The sequence below is a fragment of the Polypterus senegalus genome, chromosome 4 (genome assembly GCF_016835505.1).
Source record: "Polypterus senegalus isolate Bchr_013 chromosome 4, ASM1683550v1, whole genome shotgun sequence".
NCBI classification, from domain to species: domain Eukaryota; kingdom Metazoa; phylum Chordata; class Cladistia; order Polypteriformes; family Polypteridae; genus Polypterus; species Polypterus senegalus.
In genome coordinates, this window is record NC_053157.1 from 203301895 (window position 1) to 203329108 (window position 27214).

Genomic DNA, 27214 nt, shown 5'->3' on the forward strand with positions numbered 1-27214 from the left:
TTGCGTTTTTTTTTTTTTTTTATTAAATTTTTATTCTCTCGGTGATGTTCACGTGGTACAACGAACTTGCCTCTCCCTCCGAGTTGATGGCATTCTTAACATGATTAGCACTGTGGCTGATGCCTGCTCAGAACTATTTGTTGTAGCAGCAATTAAAGATACAATGTCCCATGACCACTATCGGACTGGACAAAGGCAGCACCGTAACAGGCTGCTTTTTCACAGCGCTTTCGCTGGCTAATAGACTGCTCTGCACCACAACGCAACTCTGCTTAGCACCATAAGTAAAATGGGACTTCCACCTGCAGCTACAGTATAGTCACTTCAGTACACAAGCAATTAACCATGCTAGTGTTTAGTGTTTCAAAAATGAATTTTATTTTCAATTAATGAGTTATTGCGCCTGTCTCGTTATTTAATAGACCTTGTACACTGATTATATCAAGTTTTTTATATCGAGTTTACTTAACTGATGGTTAGAAGTCATAGGAGGAGTTGATGTAATGAGATTGGTGATTGGAAGAAGATGGATGCCAAAAACAGACAAAAATCTTCATATAGTACTAGAGCAGAGTAGAGATCCACAAGATTGCTCTTGAGACTTTAAGAATCTATTGAATTATTTAAATGAAAAATGATCCTAATTTTAATGTACTATTTTATTTAAATTTGCCTGAATTGACTCAATTATTAAAAAAAAAAAAAAATCTTGGGAGGGAGACGAGACGTGATCTTCTTAGAAGACATTTTGACATCCCGTGTGAGACACTCTAATGTCCCGCAAGACAAGGCAGTGAGACAAAAGGAGAGCTGCTGTACAGGCTTTTAAATGATCAACGCACAGTGCGATAAGCAGAACACACAGCTCACCAGCAGCTGATCTGACTGCATCTCCTTAGCGTGCGTTCAGTCCCCACCTTCAAAACAAAAGCAGCGTTATACGTCCCGCGAGAGATTTAACCACTCCCATGTTTTATTAAAGCATTGAAGGATTTTTGCACCAAGTCTTATCTGTGAGTCCTCATTGTCCAGTCTGTCTTGGTTATGAAGATTGATTGGTTCTGGGTACAGGAGAATTATAGTAGCTGCAGGCAACTTATACTGTAATAACAACTGGTAAGGTTGGATGGACTGGCAGTGGGGGGAAAAAAAGATGGAAAGAAAACACGAGAATTTATGCGACTGACTCTCAAAGGATCCCACATACCCAAGCCGGAAGGATTGTTAGAAGAAGGGAGCTTTAATGCACTATTCCTGAATTTTGTGTTTTAAGGTTCTTGTTCTGTTAGCATCCTGCATTTTAAAGGAGGCTTGAGTTTGTTTTTCTTATGGAATTTTAACAGTTCTTTTTATAGTGTTTTAAATGCTGTTGTGAGAAGGCCTTATCATGGACTACGGCCATCAGTTGCAATGCATGGCCTGGCTTTCCAGTTAGGACAAACTGTCCTCATCACTATCAAATAGCACTTTTTTTTAGTGGTAAATACTTTTGGATGCTCTATCTAAATAGCACTCCACAATTTATCAATCTCTTCATATAAATGAATGACTGTCTACTCTGAAGTAATTCTCATTTCTTGATCAATTTAATCTGTGCAAATTCTAGTCCTTGATCTAATTTTACTTGACACTTTTGGCTTCTGGTTGCCAAGTATGTCAACCTTTATCGTGATGAACTGCTTTTTGAACAATAGATCAGAAATGGCCAGTTTTTGAACATCCATGTATAACTTGCTAATCATTAGTCCGATTTAAGATTAAAATATGCTCATGCTAACTGCTCTTCCTGGCTTTCCTCTATGCAGGTAAGGCAAGTTAAAATTGTGTTTGGCGGCTGGTTATAATGCACGTTTGTGTGTACATAACAGGAATGTTAAGTCTCCTTTAGCTTAGAGAGATGAACATACTAGGATATGCCTGCACTGTGGAAGTCTTAAGTATGTGAAGATGAAAGATACTGATTGCAACATATGCCCAGGAATAAGTATGCTGTGATAGAGCTAAAGCAGGCTTGTTTGTAGCTACAAGTGGGGTAAGACATTCAGAATTATATCATTTAGCAAATAACCCTGATTCTAACCTCAAGTAAAAAACTGCATTCTTTTCACATCTATTTACTTTGTTCCTTTTTTGGATTTCTAAAATATCAATCCTGGTTTCAAAACAATTGAGAGAAATGCTGCTGAATATTTTAGAAAAAAGATGTAAAATGGAAGGTGAGCAGGCAGAGATGACACACATGCATCCCTAAGTTTGTGGAGGATTGTTGGCATATTTTTGTTTTTATATACTGTTTCCTATTGCATGTTTGTGTATAATGATTCTTTTCAAATATATAATGTACTTCCATTCATTTCCAAACTCCTCCCAAACGGGGTCACAGTGATTTTTAAGCCTATCTTGGGAAGCATCTGACGCAAGGTGATTGCAGGGAAAACATATACACATTAAGTCCAATTTAGCAACAGCAGTTCACCTAAGTTTTTTTTGTTTTTGAATTGTGGAAGGAAACCCACACAGACATAGTGAGAATGTGTTAGCTCCACGCAAGGAGCACCCCATCTCCTTACTGCAAGGCAGCAGTGCTACCCCTGTGCCACCATGCTGCCCATACATTGTTCTTTGTTAAAAGTATTAAAGCTAATGATAATATATTGCAACCTGTAAGGAATCCCATACTGTTGTGATCTGGGGATTTCTTCCAAAAGTAGGAAGGCAACTGTGGTAGTTGAGGCTTGTTCAAGCAGTTCATTTTCATTTGCTGGTGCAGAGTATTGCATGATAACTAGATTATGGATGGAAATGGATTGCAGGATGGAATCCAATTTAGTGCACTTTAAGGTAATGAAGGTTGTATTCCAGGAGTCTCTCTTGTAAATGACCATCTTTGACTTTCAACTTCTAATTTAAGTCCTTTTAGTTGTGAAAAAATGTGTGAAAAATTGCTCAATTAAACTGAAATATACCTCATCAAATCCTCATAGGCTAGGTTTGAACAAACCATGTGACACCAGAAGTGTATGTGTACAGAGCTAGAAATAAGGACTTGAGTAATAACCCTTCAGATTGAAATGCTGTAAAGTACCACTTAAAGCAAGCTTATTAATTGTATAGCATCTTAATTACTCCAAGTACGGGCTGCTAAAAAATGGTAACAATCAGGGTTAGACAAATGGTAGATCAGATGCACAGGACTACTAGTTTTTAACTTTGGACAACCAAACAGGCTCACAGAGCATGGCAGACTACCAGATGTTTTGGTCTAGGCCAGGGGTGCCCACACTTTTTCGGCTTGTGAGCTACTTTTAAAATGGCCAGGTCTATATATACTCATACTCTGAGTATACTTTATACATAAAATATATATGTTGTCGTACCTTGTGTAACTGAATAACCTTTATGGCACAATAACAATTCAGTACATTTATCCTTTGGAATAGCAATGATTGACAGATCAGACAAATGCACTTCGATTGTGACATTGTGAGAGAAAAAAATCCTTTTCCAATTCCACATCCAGCCCATACCCTCCCCAAACAATTTTTTTTAAATCCTTTCTTTAGTTGATATAAATTGAAAGGCTAACTAGATCATTAAGCCAGAGTTTGATCTGATTTGAAAATAGATCTGACTGGTCGCCCTGTATGTATCAATCAAGTGGCAAATGCCATAGGGAGGATATATGATGGACTAACATAAAAAAAAAAAAATGTTTTGAATGCAACATAATCTACCTGAACTACCTTTGTGATCTACCAGTCAATCGCGATCGACGCATTGGGCATCCCTGGTCTAGGCAATATTTTCCTAAAAAAAAAACACTGTTCTTTAAGAATAATAACTTGGGTGTCACTTTTAAAATCAAATGATTATAGAATGTCATACTGCCTTGCTTGTACTTGCTGCATGAAGCCTGCATACAAATGCAAAGGCTTCAATAAAGTCTGTGCTTTCTGCAGCCAAAATGTGTATATGAAGGTTTGGTATTCTCAAAGGCCGTAGTCCCTAGTGTGGTCAATGTTGCATACCTGTAACAATATCACAGCAGAGAACGGGAGATTCTGCTGCTGTTAGAGTTGTGCCTATTATTTCAGCCCCTTGTTCATCTGTGTCTCTCTGTCTCTGTCTCTCTCCAAAAATTGAATATCCTAAGTTTTGATGTTTCTGTTTACTTGTAGATTTCAGCTGCAGAATAAATGTGCAAGTTGGTTCATCTCAGCAGGCTTCTACAGATTCTGTGTTAAAGAAATCTCATAAGAAAGGTACATTCTGTCTTATTTGTAGTATATTCAGAAGTTATTCTGCTACTTAATGTAACTTGCTTCACTAACTACATTTCTAGGTTGCTTGGTAATATCTTGGATGTTTATACTTATTCGCTGGTTCATTGTTTGCATTTATGCTTACAGTCAGTTTGTGTGAAAGCTTATTTCTGTAGTATTTTTGTTTCTGCATAACCTCACATGAAACCTTTTTCTACCCCTTAGGTAATCGGACTGTGGTTTTTTTTTTTGTTTTTTTTTTTTTGCTAATTATCGTTAATTAGAAACATTATAAACTGAACAAATTTGGTGTTTTTTGTTTTGGCCTTGATGAAACAAAACATCATTGTGTGATTCAGGAGAGTTTTATGCTCTGAAACTTTTTTTTTTTCTCTGTGCTTAATAAAATGTAACCATAGGCTAATTGTGTAGCCTGTGGACAGTGAACATCACATATCTGAGTCTGAAGTGACTTAGGAAGTGAACACAATAAATTGCCTGGTAAATCCTGTCTTTCTCCCATTATGATAATATGCCAAGTTCCTTGTGGTAACCTTCATGCATAGACTTATTTTGATGCCATCTTTGCAATATGTGTGACCAGTTGATACCAGTGTGGTATGAATACATACAACCTTAACCCATTATGTCCCAATGCCCTGTTTAGATGACAGCTTCTTTAATTAAAAAAAGAAAAAAACCTGTCCTTGCTACTTTAATTTGTGTAAATTACCTTTATTTGCTTTTGAAAAATAAAATAGAACGTAACTGGTTAATTTGGTAAAGTTATCTGAATTTGACAATGGCATGAATCCATCTAGATTACAACATTTATTAATATAGCACATTTTCATAAGACAATGTAGCTCAAAGTGCTTTACATGATGAAGAAAGAGGAAAAAAACAAAATTAAATAAAATTAGGGAACACTAACATAGAATAAAAGTAAGGTCTGATGGCCATTTGCATTCAAGTGAACCTAATAATAAGGTAATAGCTTAAACATTCATTTCTTTTGAAAAATGTTTGCCTGCCAGTTCTACTTGCATTGTACCTTGACATATTTAACATGGAATTTTTCTAAACGAAACATAGTAGTCTAGCATTTAGGTGTAATGCAAGTATTTTGTGAGCTTGGACACGTGGTTTTTTTTTTTTTTACTTCATTTCTTAAAGCTTTATTGACTCTCTATAGATGTTTTTTGTTTTCAGTACAATTAAAAGCATGCTTCATTTGCTTAATTTAGTTATGTACTAGAATACTAAAAATAGTTTTTTTTGGTTTTTTTTTTTATGAATTAATTACAGGTAAAAAGCAAAGAAAACAGAAGGAAAATCTGTGGCACAGTTATACAAGGCAAAGAAGGCAGTTTAAAAATTTAGGTAAATTTTAATCTATCTAATCCAGGCCTGATTGGATGGGGTTGTGGGGATTTTTCCACATGGTAGCAACTACAGTAAGAACAGGACTAGCCCATTCCTTTTACAGTATTCGGTGTTCATGTACATGGGTTTTAACTTTTTTTTTTTTTTTTTCCTCGTTCCCCCACCTCCATAGATCTTAAGACCTGAATTATATTTCCTACTAGATAATTTTGTTCCACAGGTATTGTTCAGCCTAGTGCCTCTTGGAAAACAGTGAGAGATTGCAGTATGGACCACCAGGGTGTTCTGTTTTGTTGCTGCTTTGTTAGATGATTGTCCTAGTGATGCCTCAGCAAACATGCAGTAGTTTCTCCTTTTACTATAGTTGATAATTACCCGTTTCTGTTATTTACTTCATATTTTTGTGTTAATGTGATTTAAAAAAAAAAAACCCCATGTAACACTCTGAAACCTTGTTTTCACTTTCTCATTCTAGCGGAATAAGAATTTAGATCCTTTTACTAAGTATTTAATTGAAGCTATAGTAACATGAAGTTCAGTATAGAGATTTAAAACTTCAAAAATGTACTTTATAGAAATGCTTTTTAATATTTGAAATAGAAATATTTTATTTGTGGCAGTCCTAGTTAAAATTGTGTGTGCAAAGCTTTTCTGTGTACAAAGATCAAACACATAAGGAAACCTGTCCGATACATGACTTGCCAAAATGAGTGCTAAATTGTTTTGATTGGCCTTGTTTCTTTGGCAAAAAAAAAAAAACGTTGCAAGTTTTTCCAATTGTACATACTCTCCCCATCATGTGGGTATAGGGAAGAGGAATTCCAGTCACTTACAGATTTATTTCATCCTACCTTCCAGTTTTGCAGCTTTTATTCCCTTGAGAGGGTGCTCTGGCTGTCTCGCTCAGTCCAGAGACATGCAGGTTAGGTGAATTGGCCTATGTGTGTGTTCACCCTGTGATGGACTACTGCCTTGTCCAGATGTTCCTTCCATGTGACAATTGGTTGCTGGCATAAGCTTCATCTGTCTTTAAAAACCTGCCTTGGATAAGATGGCTAAGAAAATGGATAGATTTTTTTTTTTTAATCTTCTAAACTACTTGTTGCTTATTTTGTGGATGAATTACTATATGATCGCAATTGTCATTCGGTAAACTTTAATTAAACTAAAGTTCAAGAGAAACCCTACTGAAACAAATTGTGGCTTGTTAGTCTTTTTTTTCCCTGGTCTCTGTGCATTTTGTGTGTTTTTTTTCTCCCCCAACCCCCCTCCCCCACAATGTACAGGTCAGTGTAGTAATGGAAATATGGGATTTGAGCATCCTTATTTTGATCATGGACATTTCCCAGTCCAGGCTCCAGAAATGCATCATGCACCACGTAATGGTAAGGAATGCCTCTTTTATGGTTTTTGTTCACTGCATCACTGGCTGTAGGTGATCAGTTTTCAAAGATAGCCCTCCTGTTTCAGGCTGACTCTTGTACCCTTGAGCATGCTTTCACATACACTGGAGGATTGAGTTATGGCTAAATAGAACTGCTTACTCAATCCAGAGAGTCACCCTAAAACCAAGAGCACCTGCTAATGGGCATATCAAACACCAGATTGATTCTTTCAGATTAAGGTTATTGTCTATTTGTAATTATTTTACCAGCACTAAATGTACTATTCTAGGCATATCTATAATGCTTGAGTGAGGTGTGTACCTTTCTCTGCTGCATGTTTTTGTGTCCCGTCTTGTTGCCTGAGGTTCTACACCTTAATAAAAAAGTGTAACCCCATGAGGGTTATAGCAGGGATTTAGGGCAGTTTGTTCCGGTCTAAATTATAGAGAAGCTATTTTTTTTTTTTTTATACATACAAGTTGTGACTACAGTGAGCTAGAAAAGAACACTCATGACATAGGGACGTACTCATTGATTTCATAAGAAAGCTCACATGAACTGAGAAACTATTTAACTGGATATATGGAACACCTTTTAATGTTTCATTTCTTTGGGATACTTCCTAAAATGACAAGCTATGATGCAAACATTTTAAGTTAAAAATGTAGGAGATTTGGGTAGTAAAGAGCAAGCTTTATTTTTTGAAAATTAAAGCTCACCACTTTTGTGAATATGATGAATGTCCGCAGGTACTTTTGTCTTGCCTTTCATTAATGGCGGCATGGTAGATAAATTGTTGCTGCATAATATGTTAAGGGTTGTGAATCCAACCACATTCTTCCAGTGTCGACTTTGGTAATCGGACAGCCCGATTTCCTCAGACGCTCCACTGATGTGCATGTTTTGTTGTGTTGGTGCTCAAATCCAAACACTAGGTCAGTTTGAAAGTTTCTGGATGACATGGGACTGGCTGTCACATCAATGAGCTGTTCACAGTGTAGTGGAATTCCTGGTATTTTGCATGTTTTGAGCATTCAGTTTTCATTGCAGTTTTTGTTTTAAAATTACACAACCTGTGGTGGTAAGGTCTCCTTGTGAAATGTAATGTTAATAAGGGAAATTTTTTTTTTTTTTTGTTTTTCCTCGTTTACCCAACCACAGTTATTTCTAAGCAATTTTCATTGGCATGCCAAATTGCAAAATGTTACTAAATTGGGCCATTAACATTATAGGCTTCTTTCAAACATCTGTATTGATGTTGCATGTGATTTATTGCTTAAATGGATTGTATTCAACCTATGATGCACTGTAACTAAACCCAAAAATGCTTCAGTTATGAAGGGAGTTCCAAAAGTCTGTTTACTTTATCAATCTTGTCAAAATTGCTTAAACTTGTATGTATAAACTTCCTGAGATTCACCTAAGAGCTGTAAAAACCATGTTTGAGGTAAACACCTAGTATGCTCCTTAGAATTTTCTGCAACATGGCAAACATTAAGTTATGCTGTGTCATTTTCTTAAACAACTCAATTCAGGTAATGCACTCTACATCTGTAAGCCAAGTTACATTTCTTTGACTAGAAAAAATAAAGGCAATATACAAGACGAGGGAGCGATGACTTAACAAAATAGCCAAAGATGCTATCCTGTAAAGTCTTTAAACAGTTAAAGTATTCATTGATGTGCTTTTTGTACTTGTGTGTAGGACCTTCATGGATGGATATTTGTCATCCCCCTAATCGGTATTTTAATAACCATGCAATGGGCATGATGCAAGGAATGCATACCTTCCAAAATATTGGTAAAGACATTACGGCATGAATATCTTTTGCATGGTGAATGACCTTGCCTGCATGTTTTGTCCTGACACCACTAAAAGCTGACTTGTTGCCAGTTCACCTCTTTGGTTTGCACTCAAGAATGGGAATTTGTTTTTCTGTTTGGTATCTGTCAATTTGTCGGCACTAGTACAAGTCCATTTAATGTTTATTTCATGTGTACTCCTATCTTCTGCTATCCTTCAAAGTATTAAACATCTCTGAAAGATATTGATTGGTAGCAAGCAAACTAATTTGTCTTGGATACTAAAATATATGTGGTCTTAACACTAAAAAAAAAAAAACATAGACTGGCCTTGCTTTTTATCTCTTCTGCTATCTGTGATTTGTAAAATACTGGCATGTTTTTACACATTCCTGCTCTCTGCAGCATTTTTTGGCCTTGCATTTGGTTGCTCCTTGTATTCTCTATTCGATCATCAATTAAGCTGTTTCTCTAACTTCTGATATTGAGATTTCTGTTTTGTTAGATCCAAAACTAGAGAGTATAAATCAAGGGATGTTATCAAATTCTGTACATAAATCTGTTCAGATTAGAGTAATTAAAGTACAGGACTAAGTAAAGTTTTTCTATATTGACCTTAGCATCTTGGCCTATTCACTAAACCAAGGGTAAAGTTGAACCAGATAGTGTTATGTATTTTATCATGCAATTCATGCTACATTAACGCTGCTAAATCAAATTATATTAAAGCATTTGAAAATACTGGATGCTATAGGGAAAGGCACTGTATATCAATCATGCAGATATCTTGATGCAATTAAGACAGTTTACATGTAATGTAATGGCAGCTTGCGTAGTGGCTGATATTAACAACTTTTCTAGACTGTTCTTTTTCCTTTTATTATATTTAGACTTTTTAAAAATATTCATACATAATTAAAAAGTGATCCCAGAAATATCAGTTTAAAAGCAAGTCTTGCACAGATTAATTATGCCCACTACAAAGTGGTCAGTGTGATTACCTAATTAAATTTGCCTAAACCTATATATTTTACTTCCCTCCACTAGACCGAATAAGCCACAGTTAAAATGCACATTCAAATCAACACACACATTCAAATTTTGTATCTCCTTACCAATTACTACTTATGTGAGCAGTGATTAATGTAAATGTGAGATTAGATTAAAAATGAACTAAGGTTTTAATTATTACAGCTTTAATTTGCTTTCAGTTTCACAAACTAATAAATACTGGAGAGGAGGTACCTATAGCTTACACTTTTTTTTTTTTTTTTTAAAGGTGATTTTAAACATTTCACTATAGATTGCATATATTGCAATCATTCAGTTGCTTTTTACCTTATGAGTGTTTACATTTTTTAATCCTATTTATACTGTGTACATTTTATTCTTACGCATGTATATATAAATTGTTTGCATGCTGGTGTGTTTTTATGTATGTATGTGTGTATATCATATTTTCATCTGCTACCAGGTTGAGGACACATGTCCGGCATGGGGCCATTATTCATATATCCTTCCCTGAATGAATGCCTGCCGCTATGCTCATTTACATACTGTTCAGTACGCTGCTGTGGGCTCTGTACTGGTAGTAACTTCGATCCAAGTTCAATTTCTGCGGCCTCTAGGTTTGCAACTGCAGCCTCCATCACAGCTGCTTCAGCCAGAACAGTCTCTCTCTTTCTCTCTCTCTCTCTCAACCTCTCTCTCAACCTCTCACTCAACCTGTCTCTCAACCTCTCTCTCTCAACTCAACTCAACTTATGAAAGTCCCAAATTCAGTATCTCAGAAAATTTGAATATTGTGAAAAGGTTTAATATTGAAGACACCTGGTGCCACACTCTAATCAGATAATTAACTCAAAACGCCTGCAAAAGCCTTTAAATGGTCTGTCTAGTTCTGTAGGCTACACAATCATGGGGAAGACTGCTGACTTGACAGTTGTCCAAAAGACGAACATTGACACCTTGCACAAGGAGGGCAAGACACAAAAGGTCATTGCTAAAGAGGCTGGCTGTTCACAAAGCTCTGTGTCCCAGCACATTAATAGAGAGGTGAAGGGAAGGACAAGATGTGGTAGAAAAAAGTGTACAAGCAATAGGGATAACCACACCCTAGAGAGGACTGTGAAACAAAACCCATTCAAAACTGTGGGGGAGGTTCACAGAGAGTGGACTGCAGCTGGGAGTCAGTGTTTCAAGAACCACCACGCACAGACGTATGCAAGTCATGGGTTTCAGCTGTCGCATTCCTGGTGTCAAGCCACTCTTGAACAAGAGATAGCGTCAGAAGCGTCTCGCCTGTGCTAAAGACACAAAGGACTGGACTGCTGCTGTGTGGTCCAAAGTTATGTTCTCTGATGAAAGTAAATTTTGCATTTCCTTTGGAAATCAAGGTTGCAGAGTCTGGAGAAAGAGAGGAGAGGCACAGAATCCACATTGCTTGAGGTCCAGTGTAAAGCTTCCACAGTCAGTGATGGTTTGGGGTGCCATGTCATCTGCTGGTGTTGGTCCATTGTGTTTTCTGAGGTCCAAGGTCAACGCAGCCATCTACCAGGAAGTTTTAGAGCACTTCATGCTTCCTGCTGCTGACAAACTTTATGGAGATGCAGATTTCATTTTCCAACAGGACCTGGCACCTGCACAAAGTGCCAAAGCTACCAGTACCTGGTTTAAGGACCATGGTATCCCTGTTCTTGATTGGCCAGCAAACTCGCCTGACCTTAACCCCATAGAAAAATCTATGGGTTATTGTGAAGAGGAAGATGCAATACGCCAGACCCAACAATTCAGAAGAGCTGAAGGCCACTATCAGAGCAACATGGGCTCTCATAACACCTGAGCAGTTCCACAGACGATCAACTCCATGCCACGCCGCATTGCTGCAGTAATCCAGGCCAAAGGAGCCCCAACTAAATATTGAGTGCTGTAGATGCTCATACTTTTCATGTTCATACCTTTCAGCTGGCCAACATTTCTATAAATCCTTTTTTTTGCATTGGTCTTAATTGATAGTCTAATTTTCCAAGATACTGAATTTGGGACTTTCATTAGTTGTCAGTTATAATCATCAAAATTAAAAGAAATAAACATTTGAAATACATCAGTCTACGTGTAATGAATGAATCTAATATACAAGTTTCACTTTTTGAATGGAATTACTGAAATAAATCAACTTTGTCATGATATTCTAATTTTATGACCAGCACCTGTATGGTATGGTAAGTATTCACAGTGCATTACTTTTTCCACATTTTATGTTACAGCCTTATTCCAAAATGGATTAAATTCATTTTTTTCCTCAGAATTCTACAAACACCCCATAATGACAACGTGAAAAAAGTTTACTTGAGATTTTTGCAAATTTATTAAAAATAAAAAAAATTGAGAAAGCACATGTACATAAGTATTCACAGCCTTTGCCATGAAGCTCAGATTGAGCTCAGGTGCATCCCGTTTCCCCTGATCATCCTTGAGATGTTTCTGCAGCTTAATTGGAGTCCACCTGTGGTAAATTCAGTTGATTGGACATGATTTGGAAAGGCACACACCTGTCTATATAAGGTCCCACAGTTGACAGTTCATGTCAGAGCACAAACCAAGCATGAAGTCAAAGGAATTGTCTGTAGACCTCAGAGACAGGATTGTCTCGAGGCACAAATGTGAGGAAGGTTACAGAAAAATTTCTGCTGCTTTGAAGGTCCCAATGAGCACAGTGGCCTCCATCCATAAGTGGTAGAAGTTCGAAACCACCAGGACTCTTCCTAGAGCTGGCTGGCCATCTAAACTGAGCGATCGGGTGAGAAGGGCCTTAGTCAGGGAGGTGACTAAGAACCCGATGGTCGCTCTGTCAGAGCTCCAGAAGTCCTATGTGGAGAGAGAAGAACCTTCCAGAAGGACAACCATCTTTGCACCAATCCACCAGTCAGGCCTGTATTGTATAGTGGCCAGACGAAAGCCACTCCTTAGTAAAAAGGCGCATGGCAGCCCACCTGGAGTTTGCCAAAAGGCACCTGAAGGACTCTCGGACCATGCAAAACAACATTCTCTGGTGTGACGAGACAAAGATTGAACTCTTTGGTGTGAATGCCAGGCGTCACATTTGGAGGAAACCAGGCACCATCCCTATAGTGAAGCATGGTGGTGGCAGTATCATGCTGTGGGGATGTTTTTCAGCGGCAGGACTTGGGAGACTAGTCAGGATAAAGGGAACGATGACTGCAGCAATGTACAGACTTGGATGAAAACCTGCTCCAAAGCGCTCTTGACCTCAGACTGGGGCGACGGTGGTTCTTCTGGCAGGACAACGACCCTAAGCACACTGCCAAGATGTCAAAGGAGTGGCTTCAGGATAACTCTGATAATGTCCTTGAGTGGCCTAGCCAGAGCCTAGGCTTGAATCCGATTGAACATCTCTGGAGAGATCTTAAAATGGCTGTGCACCAACGCTTCCTATCCAACCTGACGGAGCTTGAGAGGTGCTGCAAAGAGGGATGGGTGAAACTGGCCAAGGATAGGTGTGCCAAGCTTGTGGCATCATATTAAAAAAGACTTGAGGCTGTAATTGCTGCCAAAGGTGCAGCAACAAAGTATTGAGCAAAGGCTGTGAATACTTATGTACGTGTGATTTCTCAGTTTTTATTTTTAACAAATTTGCAAAAACCTCAAACTTTTTTCACATTGTCATTATGGGGTGTTGTGTGTAGAATTCTGAGGAAAAAAATGAATTTAATCCATTTTGGAATAAGGCTGTAACATAACAAAATGTGGAAAAAGTGATGTGCTGTGAATACTTTCCAGATGCACTGTATGTGTGTGTAAGTGCTAGTATGCATGGTCATCATGACTGATAGAATAAAAGTGAAAATTAACTTTCACAAGTTCTATAAAATGTACACTGTCTGTTACAGACGCAAACCAAATGTATGTGTGTACTGTATGATATTAACAATAAGAGCAGCTCACTATTGAAAACAGCAAATATAGGAGGCAGTTGGGATTGAACTGGGGACTCTTGATCACAAGTCAGCAAATCTTACTGCTACCCCATGGAAGCTGTTTTTTCTTTGAGCCTTTTGTGAAAGTTTTTATTTGATCTTTGGACTTCAGGCTTCACACATTATGTAGTTTATGCCAACATTTTGTCATTTACTACTAAAACATGAAAAACATTTCTGTTTTAACCATGTGTTTACAGAGATTATTGTAGAAACGGAACACACATGAAATGCATGGGTTCCAAATGACGATCTACAATTTCCACTCTAAAACTCCAGCACTTCACTCCCAGATAATCAATCAAGGCATGAGCTGGGAGAACTTTGTGCACGTTGTGCGGCTGTGGGGGTAATGGAATAGCAGGCTGCTTGTCTTTATCGGCACATTTACAGGAGAAAGACGCTGACAGAGAGATGCAAACTGATTTAAGGTGGGCCAGATCTACGAGTTTTTTCGTAGGCTGTGGTAAATTCTAGTGTTAAGCCACAGGAAGAGAAGGTTTTGGTTAGTCAACTATTTTGATCAATTTATAGGGCTGCAGCTGTTGCCAAAGGTTCCTTGCAATGGAAAACTGGTTTATGAAGGTCTTGCTGACTCAGTTCAGAAGCAAAGTTTGTTGAAATTAGGCTGAAGGTGGAGCACGTTTAATCCATAATTATGTACTAGCCCAAGGTTCAAGTAATGTTAATATTCTACTTTCAGGTGTTCTCACCTTTACAGGTTTACATATTTCACAACATAAAATAACTGCATGATGATATTCAGCATGTTTCCAACTAGTAGAGATGAAAACTGTTTACACTTTGCATTAGTACAAGTGGACAAGTGTGTGTGCCCTGTAATAAGGTGGCTATCCGTCCAGGAAAGGGTACTAGTTTAGCCGTGGTTGCCAATATAGGCACCAAATCTGACTTAGAAATCTAAGGCCGAGAACAAATAGAAGGATTCTCTAAGAATTGTGAAGTAATTAAACATATTTGCCAATAGTCTTTTTCGTTCATGTCGTCTTGGTTGTAGAACCTGTGGGGTAATATTCTAATATTTAAATAAAGGTGTAGGATACGATAAAATACAACTTGCATACATTCAAGTGTACTTTAAAAATGCAAGCGGTAAACAATATGAGAACATACAGTGGTGTGAAAAACTATTTGCCCCCTTCCTGATTTCTTATTCTTTTGCATGTTTGTCACACACAGTGTTTCTGATCATCAAACACATTTAACCATTAGTCAAATATACCACAAGTAAACACAAAATGCAGTTTTTAAATGATGGTTTTTATTATTTAGGGAGAAAAAAAAAATCCAAACCTACATGGCCCTGTGTGAAAAAGTAATTGCCCCTTGTTAAAAATAACCTAACTGTGGTGTATCACACCTGAGTTCAATTTCCGTAGCCACCCCCAGGCCTGATTACTGCCACACCTGTTTCAATCAAGAAATCACTTAAATAGGAGCTGCCTGACACAGAGAAGTAGACCAAAAGCACCTCAAAAGCTAGACATCATGCCAAGATCCAAAGAAATTCAAGAACAAATGAGAACAGAAGTAATTGAGATCTATCAGTCTGGTAAAGGTTATAAAGCCATTTCTAAAGCTTTGGGACTCCAGCGAACCACAGTGAGAGCCATTATCCACAAATAGCAAAAACATGGAACAGTGGTGAACCTTCCCAGAAGTGGCCGGCCGACCAAAATTACCCCAAGAGCGCAGAGACGATTCATCCGAGAGGTCACAAAAGACCCCAGGACGACATCTAAAGAACTGCAGGCCTCACTTGCCTCAATTAAGGTTAGTGTTCATGACTCCACCTTAAGAAAGAGACTGGGCAAAAACGGCCTGCATGGCAGATTTCCAAGACGCAAACCACTGTTAAGCAAAAGAACATTAGGGCTCGTCTCAATTTTGCTAAGAAACATCTCAATGATTGCCAAGACTTTTGGGAAAATACCTTGTGGACTGATGAGACAAAAGTTGAACTTTTGGAAGGCAAATGTCCGTTACATCTGGCATAAAAGGAACACAGCATTTCAGAAAAAGAACATCATACCAACAGTAAAATATGGTGGTGGTAGTGTGATGGTCTGGGGTTGTTTTGCTGCTTCAGGACCTGGAAGGCTTGCTGTGATAGATGGAACCATGAATTCTACGGTCTACCAAAAAATCCTGAAGGAGAATGTCCGGCCATCTGTTCGTCAACTCAAGCTGAAGCGATCTTGGGTGCTGCAACAGGACAATGACCCAAAACACACCAGCAAATCCACCTCTGAATGGCTGAAGAAAAACAAAATGAAGACTCGAGTGGCCTAGTCAAAGTCCTGACCTGAATCCAATTGAGATGCTATGGCATGACCTTAAAAAGGCGGTTCATGCTAGAAAACCCTCAAATAAAGCTAAATTACAACAATTCTGCAAAGATGAGTGGGCCAAAATTCCTCCAGAGCGCTGTAAAAGACTCATTGCAAGTTATCGCAAACGCTTGATTGCAGTTATTGCTGCTAAGGGTGGCCCAACCAGTTATTAGGTTCAGGGGGCAATTACTTTTTCACACAGGGCCATGTAGGTTTGGATTTTTTTTTTCTCCCTAAATAATAAAAATCATCATTTAAAAACTGCATTTTGTGTTTACTTGTGTTATATTTGACTAATGGTTAAATGTTTGATGATCAGAAACATTTTGTGTGACAAACATGCAAAAGAATAAGAAATCAGGAAGGGGGCAAATAGTTTTTCACACCACTGTATGTATTTGTTTTGTAACTTGTGCACCGGCTGTCTAGTCTTGAGATTTATGTGTGAGAGGCAAATGTTTTAACATGATTATTTGTCTATAGGCACCTTCTGGAATGAGAACATGGCCTACAATGATTCACATTTATACAACAGAGAAGTCGATCACTACTTTTCAGGAAACGGCTTTGCTCAAAATGACGGTAAATATTTTGCTTATTATTTTTGCTTTTTTAAACTTGCAAGGATTGTGTGTGGGGTTTTTTTTTTTTTTTTTTAATATCAGAACTTTGGGTTAATTTTGTTTACTTAATAGAGAGAAACTTGATCATAGGATAATGCAGCCTCAGTATTCATACTGATTTGTTGTCTAAATAACTAAAAGCAGTCGCTTAGAGTATATGCCCTTCATATGACTTAATCTAAAATTTTATATCTGTGATCCTGACCATTATATTGTGCTCAATGTTTGGCTTATTTGAGAAGGGATGCACACTGCACAGCTGTATGATAGTAGTAAGCAAGGAACTAAGGCTTCAAAAGTAAAATGGGCGTGCCTCTCAAATCCTTAGTTGCAGCTTTTCTCAGATTTCCTGGGTTTCAGGCAGACGGCCACCCTTTTTTAGTTTAGGTCATGCTGTGTCAAAAGATTGACTGTAAAGGTCTGGAACTGTCCTGTTTAAACACAATATATATTTTGGTCTTGATTGTTGGAACATCAGAGCTAGTTTATTCTACCTATTAGAAAATGTAGAGCAGATGTTCTACATGCCCTAATTAGTGCACCACTAGAGCTAAAGAACCAGTGTACCTTTTCTCTGTATGCTTCCCTTCAGTCCCCTGTGCCCTAAGCAGAGTATTATCCAGTTGTTAGCAATTTCACCAAGTTAATCTATATAATCTGTGTGTGTGTGTGTGTGTGTGGTGTTGATTTTGGCCTGCTTGTAAATTGTGTTAAAGGAGTAATAGTAGCGTGTTTTTCAGAAACATGCATGCCATTTATTGAGATTTTACAGATCGCAAATACCGTGTTTCCCAGAAAATAAGCCCTAGTCAAGATAATCAGCTGAAAAGTAAGGTGCCTAAAGCCAGGAGTATACTTCACGAGATGCAACGCGTGTGCCCGAAACATCCGTTAAATTCCAAGGACACCTTGCCACAATATCGCTGAAAAGAATGTTTAATGATTACACCCATCAATTCGGGGATGCGCCAATTCCAGCAGCATCGCTGCAAGACAGAAACAAAATCCTTGGACAAGGCATCAGCTCATCACAAGGTGAACACAAGCACACACATACACTGGTGTCATTGCAGCTTCACCAAATCCCCAAACCTTCATGTCTTTGGATGGAAAACTAAGCCCACTGTGGAAACCCTCCAGGAAAACATGCAAACTCCAGGCAGGGAACACAAGGGACATGACTCCCTGCGAGACAGCAGCGCTACAGCTCTGCAACCGTGCTTTCCCTTATGTGTAACTACCAACAGTATTCATGATTTAAACAAGTTAATGATTTATCTGTAAAATGTAACATACATATTTTAATGCATTTCATCATGAAAGTGATATCAAGTATAAATCTTAAGAATTCTATGTCAGGGCTCTAGAGTGCGACCAATTTGGTCGCACGTGCGACCTAATTTCTCAATGGTGCGACTAAAAAAAAAAAGGTTGCACTGGTGCGACTAGCCGTTCGAGGGGGGGAAAAAAACGAAACTCCGTGACTCTTAAAGTCTCCCTGTTGTTCAACAACAGACACACATTAGGCCCATATCGTGGTCTAAACCAATCAGAGATAGTGAAGGGCGGAACCCCTCTGATGGCCGTGGTCCAGATATTCCTGTACGTGTGTGTACGTTTGAAAATGCATGTGATGCAGTCAGACAGAGAGAGGTGGGTAGCCCATCAGGTAAACAGTGGATGTAGCCGCGGATTATGAGAGAAGATGAAAAGAACGATTGACAGCTTTTTAGCTAAGAATGTTAAGTTAGGGCCTGATTCGTCCGAAAATCATAACCAATGCTCTGACACGGAGCCATCAACCTCCCAAATTATAGCAAGCCCTGGTCCGGAGACGGCATTAGATAATGAGCCACATACGATCGAGTCCGAGCCCACTGAAATTAAAAGGGGTAAAGTGCATACATTTCGAAAAGAGTGGCTTGACCAGTTTCCCTGGCTAAGATACAGTAAAGGCGATAATATAATGCACTGTATTTACTGTAAAGAGTGTGGGGAAGACCATGGCCGGCAGTAGTGCATTTGTGACTGGTTCTAATACATTTAGAATTGAAACGCTGAAAAAGCACAATGCATCTATAAAACACATTACATGCCGCGATGAATGCACTGCTCAAGTGTCCCCTCTCCCCGCTGCCTTTCAGCGGCAGGCAGCAGCAAACCGATCATCAGACGAGGCCGAGATGATAATTAAGTTTAACGTTGCCTACAATATTGCAAAAGAAGAACTTCCCTTCACTAAATTCAAGTCCGAAATAATTCTTATGAAGAAAAATGGCTTGAACGTAAACCCGACGTACAGCAATGATGTCGCGTGCGCCCAATTTATAGGAGTCATCGCAGATACATTGGAAAAAAAGACGTCTGTGCAAATTGCGAATAGTGCGTACATGGCATTCCTGATCGACGGAGACACAGATATCGCCACAAAGGAATGCGTCATTGTGTACGGTCGTATCTTGCGGAGAGGAAGACCGGTGAATATACTTATTGGACACATTGAGGTCGAGCATGCTCATGCCCAAGTCTGGAAGATTTTGATGCTAGAGAGAGTGTGGCCAGCTGGTTTAGTCAAGGCCAAAGATCAAGAAGGCCAAACTACAGGAGTTGGCCATCCGAGGGGCATGTGACTGCAATGGAGGATAGTCCATAAGACATTGAGCCATGAGATGTTCAGTTAGCCCTTAAAACACTTAATTTAGATTTTCTTTTTAGTTAATTTATCTTGAGATTTTTTAAGTTTAAATTTCAGCTCAGTAAAGCACTTTAAGCACCAACACTTTTTCAGTAAGTTACCTTTCTTGTAGAATTGTGCTTGCCTTCAAATAAAGAACTTTATATTGACCAGATTGTTAGTTAATCATTTACAAGTCAATATTGCCTTTGTAAAAAAAACAAAAAGACAAATAAATAAAGTGAACGTGTAAAAACTGTGTTAAATGTGATGCGGTTGAAAATTTGGGTGCACCTAACTTTTGTGCTGGTGCACCTAAGAATAAAAAGTTAGGCGCACCAGTGCAACAAGTTAGTCTAGAGCCCAGTATGTGCAGAGGGCTGGAATGTCATAAATGTAATGTGTTCTGAGGGGCGATGCTGCTGTCAATTCAGGAGGAATCCCCAGAAGCGCATAGCGATTTAACAACTGGGTCGGTTTTAAGATGACGTTTGCAACGGTCTGCTTTAATGATAAAGTAAACTACGAGGTTAAAGTGGACATTTTGAGGTTAAAGCCAAAATTTCCATTTTAATCACACAGAAAATACATTTTCATTATGTCCTTTTTTACCCACACCCCCCACCCCCCGTGGCTCAAATAAGCCACCGTCCATTCTGAAGGTATTGTGTTCAAAAAAAAAAAAAATAATAAAAAAAAATTAAAGATGGCACAGAAGATGGAATGTGAGATTTTTAAAATGTCATGTCATTTACTTTGGGGAATATGCTACTCTTGAATATAAAAGCACCATGAATGCATTTGTATGTCGGCATATTGCTTCACCACATCGAACCATTCATCATATGCACAATGATCCTGGAGGATCCTAAAAGCGGCTGGAGTACCAAATAAATTCAGGCTGGAATTCAGGGTTTGAATAGGGAGAGTTATGATGATATTCCAGAAGAAGATGACTTGACTGTATTTGGATAAATGTATATTGTTGTTCATGAGTAAATATAAGACATCCCCTGAAAATAAGAGAGACAGGGTCTTGTATTAATTTTTGCTTATTTTCGGGGAAACACTATAGTAATAGAGCACCAAGGAAAGTAAGGTGTGTATGTTTAAATTTTAATTTGGTTTAACGTGCTATTGTAAATTGCAGAATACAGTAGAGTCCCGCTAATCCGAACTAATTGGGACCGAACCCTGTTTGGATTAGCGAAAATTCGGATTAGGCGGAGTTTTGTCATATAATGCCATATATTGACTTTATGAGGCGTATTAAGCGTCTGATGTGTCAAGAATTAAAGGTAAGAAATTACGTATTCTAGTACACTGCAATTTAAACTGCACTTTATTTAAACTGTGTGACTGTGATTGGAGGTAAAATCGATATGACGGGCGGTACGTGAGTAGTAGTGGAAGGGCAGTGACCCTCCGCCTAGACCTACGCATTCCTCTTGATTTCCGTTCCCAAACTGAGTGTGCCACCTGCTACTGCTGAGTGATGTGTTTTGTGCAATGTTATTGTTCGTGTACGTGCACTTGCCCTGTGTTTTTGTGAGTCCTTGTGAGTGGTGTGTAGTGTGGTCTCTTTACATTCTGTGCTTGTCCCTGCTGTTAATCATCATGGCAAGCAAACGTAAACATAACTCGTGTACATTAAAAGAAAAACTGGAAGTGTTGAAAAGACTTGACAAAGGTGAAAGTGCCACTCAGTTATCGAAGGAATTTGGTGTCGGGAAAGCAACAATTTCCGATTGGAAAAAGAACAGAGGTAAAATTGAGCAGTTTTGCACTACCACAAGTGAAAAAACGACTGAAAAACGTAGCAAGACAGTGTCTTCTTACGAAAAATTGGACAAAGCACTTTTCTTATGGTTTACACAAGAAAGACAGAAAGGAATCCCTATCACTGGCCCTCTAATTCAAGAAAAGGCGCTTCAATTGAAGCTCGAGGACGGTGACGTATCATTTACGGCTAGTTGTGGTTTCTTAGACCGATGGAAGAAAAGACACGGAATCAGGCAGCTTACAATAACTGGGGAGAAATTGTCAGCGGACAACGAAGCAGCTGTTGAATACCTTGAGGAGTTCAAATGCATCATTTCTTCCTACTCGCCCCAGCAAGTTTACAACACAGATGAGTCAGGACTTAACTTTAAAGCATTGCCTACCAAAAGTCTTGCATCACAAGAGGAACGATCTGCACCAGGGTTTAAAATGGATAAACAGCGCCTAACTGTGTTGGCCTGCAGCAATGCTTCTGCCACAAATAAGCTTCCACTGATGGTTATCGGTAAATCGGTAAAACCACGCTGTTTTAAGAACATGAACATGAACTCTCTCCCTGTTTTTTTACAGAAATCAAAAGAAAGCTTGGATGGATCGTGCCTTATTCCAAGAATGGTTTGACAAGCAATTTGTGCCAAAAGTAAAGGCGTTTAACAAAGAAAATGGATTGCCTCCTCATGCTTTGTTACTTATAGACAATGTTCCGTCACATCCAGAAGAAATGCAACTTGTTTGCGATGATATCAAGGCTATTTTTCTCCCACCAAATGTCACATCAATTTTGCACCCAATGGACCAAGGGGTTTTGCAAGCTTTGAAACACCATTATAGAAAAATGCTTCTTTGTAGCCTACTTGAAGATAATGAAGAGCTAACAATTTTGGATAAACTCAAGAAAATGAACATCAAAGATGTTATTTACTGGGTTGCTGAACCTTGGGAAAACACACGCAAGGAATCCTTACAGAAGTCTTGGAAAAATCTCTGGCCTGAGCTAGAGTTTGTCCAAACAGTTTTCCCCCCAACAAAAGAAAATTGCGAACTACTTCAATTGGTGAAAAGAATGCCAGGTTGTGAAAATGCAGAAGAGTGGACGGCCGTTGACGACTGTGGCCATGAAGAATACACAGATGAGGACATTGTGGCAGCTGTGCAGGGAACGTCAGCTGATCTCGGCGCAGACGACGGTGAGGAGGAAGGGGACACTCCGACTGATGATCCACACACTGCCGCAGCCAGTGCCCTTGATCTCGCTTTGCGCTACGTTGAGCAACACACCGATGCAACCCCAACAGATGTTATGTTTATGCGGCGTTGGAGAAGCATTGCTTCTTCAAGCCGTTTTAGTTCGTTGCGTCAGAAGAAAATCACTGACTTTATCTCTTGGATAATGGTTTGCTTTTTACGTTTTGTGTAAATGCTGTACTACATATGTAAGTAAATTCGAACGGGTTTCAATTTTAAGTAAGGCTGTATTTTGGGTTTTTAGTTAGACAGCGAAATTGAAAAATTACAAGTTTCTTAAATGTACATTAAACGTACGACATAACTTGAAAAAACTGTTTTCTTTACATTTCCCACTTCAGAAATTTTATAAAAAATTTTTTTTTTTGTTCCCTAGTCCTGTTCGGATTAGAGGGGTTCGGATTAGCGGGACTCTACTGTATATAATTGCATAATATTGAGGCAAAGTTTGAAGTCCAAGAAGTCTGAAGATTTAGTCAAAATTTCCACCCTATTGGTTTGAAGATTGCCTTTACTTAATCTTTATTTGTAATCCCAGACACCCTAGTGTCATATTTGTAAAAATAATGTGCAATAATATGCAAATTAACCTGTACTCAACCCTTCAATTTTTTTTATTTATTTTTTTTAACCCCTCCTGGTCTAATTAAACCCCAGTTAACAGAAGCCTTGACCATCCCTTTTGACCCCATTTGCACATGTACATTTTAAAAAGGAAGTGAAGTCTTTAAATGACCTTAAACATTTACATAAAAATAAAGCAGTACTTCATGATAAATGTTGTCATTTATATAGACTAGTGCATAGGTTGTTTGCCCAAAAGTGTGTGTGTGTGTGCGCTAAAACAAACCCAAATAGACCAGAGAGCTTCATGTAAGCTATGCCCAGATTTGCAGTACATCAAGTATTCAGACCTATTGTTGTGGAACTTCATCTTGTGGTCCGATGCTTCCTGTTTGCTTTAGCTGTCCTTCATGCACGTCTAGAACTGAGCTGATTAGACATTGTTTAGAAAGTAAACTTTTGTGTATGAAGTTTAGAACAACTGGGACTCTTCCTAGAGTTGCCCATTTAGCTAAACAACACATAAGGACAATATAAGAACTTCAGAAGTCTTCTGCTGCCATGATTGTCCTTCTGAGACGTTCTCCATCTTGGCAGCATTCCACTATCAGGTGTTTATGATTGATTGGCCAGTTCTCTCTTGGAGTTTCCCAATGAGTTTTCAAAGGACTTAACACTAGAATTACCAGAGCCCATGAAAAAACTTGTAGATCCGTCCCACCTTAAATCGCTTCGCACCTCTCTATCAGTATCTTTTTGTCCTGTAAAATGTGTAAATTTTAACTGTGTTTACATAGATCGTTGTAGACACGGAACACATGAAATGGATGTGTTCCAAATAACGATTATAGTATTTATAAAAGGTGTCATTTTGCTTGACTTCTCACTCTATACAGTTCCAAGCAACTGATATAAACAGACTTGAGCTGAGAAAACTGAGGCGGTTGGAGATGTGATAGCAGGGTGCTTGCTGCTTATCAACACATTTACAAGACAAAAGATGCTGATGGAGAGCTGTGAAGCGATTTTAAGGTGGGACGGATCGAAGTTTTTTTCGTGGGCTCTGGTAATTCTAGTGTTTAAGAGTCCAGTTTGTCTCATCAGACCAAAGAACCGTTTTCCTCCTGCTTCCAAGTACTACAGGTATGTTAAGCATGGCTCATCACCTGCCTAATATCATCCCCACAGTAAAGCATGGTGGTGGCAGCCATAGACGTATATAGATGGACACCGCATTCACTGTGTGTCCCAGTCGACACGATACATCGGCGCGTCAGCCTTATTGCAAGTGGCAAAAGTGCCATTTAAACTAATACAGGTAGATGTGGTAACCGGGTTTTCTGATGAAAAAACAATGATTAAAACAGTATCATTTACATACAACAGATTTTGGCGAATCATTTAAATGCAATTTATTTATATCCATTTATACACTAATAATGGCAATTATGAAATAATAATTATAATAAATTCTCTCATAAGTAACATTTCTCGAGCTGCCTTCCATCTCTGAAACATTTCTAGACTTAACCAATACTTCAGTACTGTGTTGCGTAAGAAAAGGATTAATGCCCTAGTCACTTCGCATATAGATTACTGTAATGCTATTCTATCTGGCATCCCACAAAAACATATCCATCACTTACAACTTCTTCTAAATTTTGCTGCCAGGGTAAGAACCTACTGTTCTAAATCCACTGAACATATTGCAGTAATCCCTCCTCGATCGCAGGGGTTGCGTTCCAGAACCCCCCGCAATAGGTGAAAATCCGCGAAGTAGAAACTAAATGTTTCTAAGGGCTTAAAATATATAAAAACCATACAAACTCTCCCACACTGTTTATAAATATTCTCCGCACAGTTATACAGTAAACCCTTGTTTATTGTGGTTAATCCGCTCCAGACAGTTAAATGAATTTCCACGAAGTAGGATTCTTTATTTATAAATCTAATATTTTCGCAGTTAGACCATTGAAAACCTGTTTACGACCTTCTAAATACGTTTTTTAACATTATTAGGGCCCTCTAGACATGAAATAACACCCTTTAGTCAAAAGTTTAAACTGTGCTCCGTGACAAGACAGAGATGACCATTCTTTCTCACAATTAAAAGAATGCAAACATCCTCTTCAAAGGAGTGCGCGTAGCAGAGAATGTCGGAGAGAGAAAAGTAAACCATCAAAAATATCAATATGAAGGTAAGTCTTTCTGCATTTTTTAGAGGACTGTATCTTCTAAGCAAACAGCCACTGTGCAAACAGCCCCTCTGCTCACACCCCTTCCGTCGGGAGCAGAGAATGTCAGAGAGAGAGACGGAGAAAAGCAAACAATCAAAATTCAGTACGGGCTGTTAGAGCTTTGAAGTGTGCGAAGCAACACACGAGAAGCATATCATTGAGGAGTTTTATTTAATATGTAATAGTGCTCTGATTGGGTAGCTTCTCGGCCATCTGCCAATAGCGTCCCTTGTATGAAATCAACTGGGCAAACAAACTGAGGAAGCATGTACAATAAATTAAAAGACCCATTGTCCACAGAAATCCGCGAACCAGTGAAAAATCTGTGATATATATTTAGATATGCTTACATTTGAAATCCGCGATGGAGTGAAGCCGCGAAGCGCGATATAGCAAGAGATCACTGTACACCTACTCTCTGTCAACTTCACTGGCTCCCTGTTAACTACAGAATACAATACAAAATACCTCTTAGAACATTTTAAAGCTCTCCACATCCGCACTGATCTCCTACAGACTTAGAAAATTCTAAAGGGTTCACAAACTTTCAAGCACAACTATGTTTCTGCATAAATATGACCTAAAACATCATCAGATTTTCACTCAAGTCCTAAAAGTAGATAAAGAAAAACAAGTTAAACAAATGAAACAAAAGTATTATACTTGGTCATTTTATTTATTAAGGAAAATGATCGAATATTACATATTTGTGAGTGGCAAAGTATGTGAACCTTTGCTTTCAGTATCTGGTGTGACCCTCCTTTGCAGCAATAACTGTAACTAAACGTTTCCGGTAACTTTTTTTGATCATTCCTGTAAACCGGCTTGGGGGAATTTTAGCCCATTCCTCCGTACAGAACAGCTTCAACTCTGGGATGTTGGTGGGTTTCCTCACATTAACTGCTTGCTTCTGGTCCTTCCACAACATTTCGATTTCGATATTCTTCTTAACCATTCTTTGGTGGAACGACTTGTGTGCTTAGGGTCGTTGTCTTGCTACATGACCCACCTTCTCTTGAGATTCAGTTCATGGACAGATGTCCTGACATTTTCCTTTAGAATTCTCTAATTCTGAATTCATTGTTCCCTCAATGAAGGCAAGCCATCCTGGCCCAGATGCAGCAAAACAGGCCCAAACCATGATACTACCACCACCATGTTTCACAGATGGGATAAGGTTCTTATGCTTGAATGCAGTGTTTTCCTTTATCCAAACGATTTTCATTTAAACCAAAAAGTTCTAAGCTGCTCAAAAACATTAAAGGAACACTTTGAAAACACATCAGATCTCAATGGGAAAAAGAAATCCTCCTGGATATCTATACTGATAGACTGGGTAATGTGTTAGGAACGAAAGGATGCCACATCGTTTGATGGAAATGAAAATGATCAACCTACAGAGCCCTGAATTCAAAGACGCACCAAAAATCAGAGTGAAAAAATTGTGGCAGGCTAGTCCATTTTGCCAAAATTTTAATTGCAGCAATTTAAAATTGTACGCAGCACTTTGTATGGCCCCTGTGTTCTTGTATACATGCCTGACAACATCGGTGCATGCTTCTAATGAGATGACAGATGGTGTTGTGGGGATCTCCTCCCAGATCTGGACCAGGGCATCACTGAGCTCCTGGACAGTCTGAGGTGCAACCTGGTGGCATTGGATGGACCAAAACATAATGTCCCAGAGGTGTTCTATTGGATTTAGGTCAGGAAAGTGTGGTGGCCAGTCAATGGTATCAATTCCTTCATCCTCCAGGAACTGCCTGCATACTCTCACCACATGAGGCCAGGAATTGTCGTGCACCAGGAGCCACTGTACCAGCATAGGGTCTGACAATGGGTCCAAGGATTTCATCCTGATACCTAATGGCAGCCAAGGTGCTTTTGTCAAGCCTGTAGCGG

At 38.8% G+C, this 27214-nt stretch overlaps 1 protein-coding gene across 1 annotated transcript in view; it reads left to right on the top strand.

Moving 5' to 3' along the window:
* fam113 (family with sequence similarity 113) overlaps window positions 1–27214 on the top strand; it is a 105886-nt gene that overhangs the window by 71644 nt on the left and 7028 nt on the right. The window contains exons 9-13 of the mRNA XM_039752917.1: window positions 4179–4262; window positions 5571–5645; window positions 6935–7033; window positions 8739–8834; window positions 16671–16769. Of these exons, the coding sequence (XP_039608851.1) occupies window positions 4179–4262; window positions 5571–5645; window positions 6935–7033; window positions 8739–8834; window positions 16671–16769 (453 nt within the window). The remainder of the gene's footprint in view (window positions 1–4178; window positions 4263–5570; window positions 5646–6934; window positions 7034–8738; window positions 8835–16670; window positions 16770–27214) is intronic.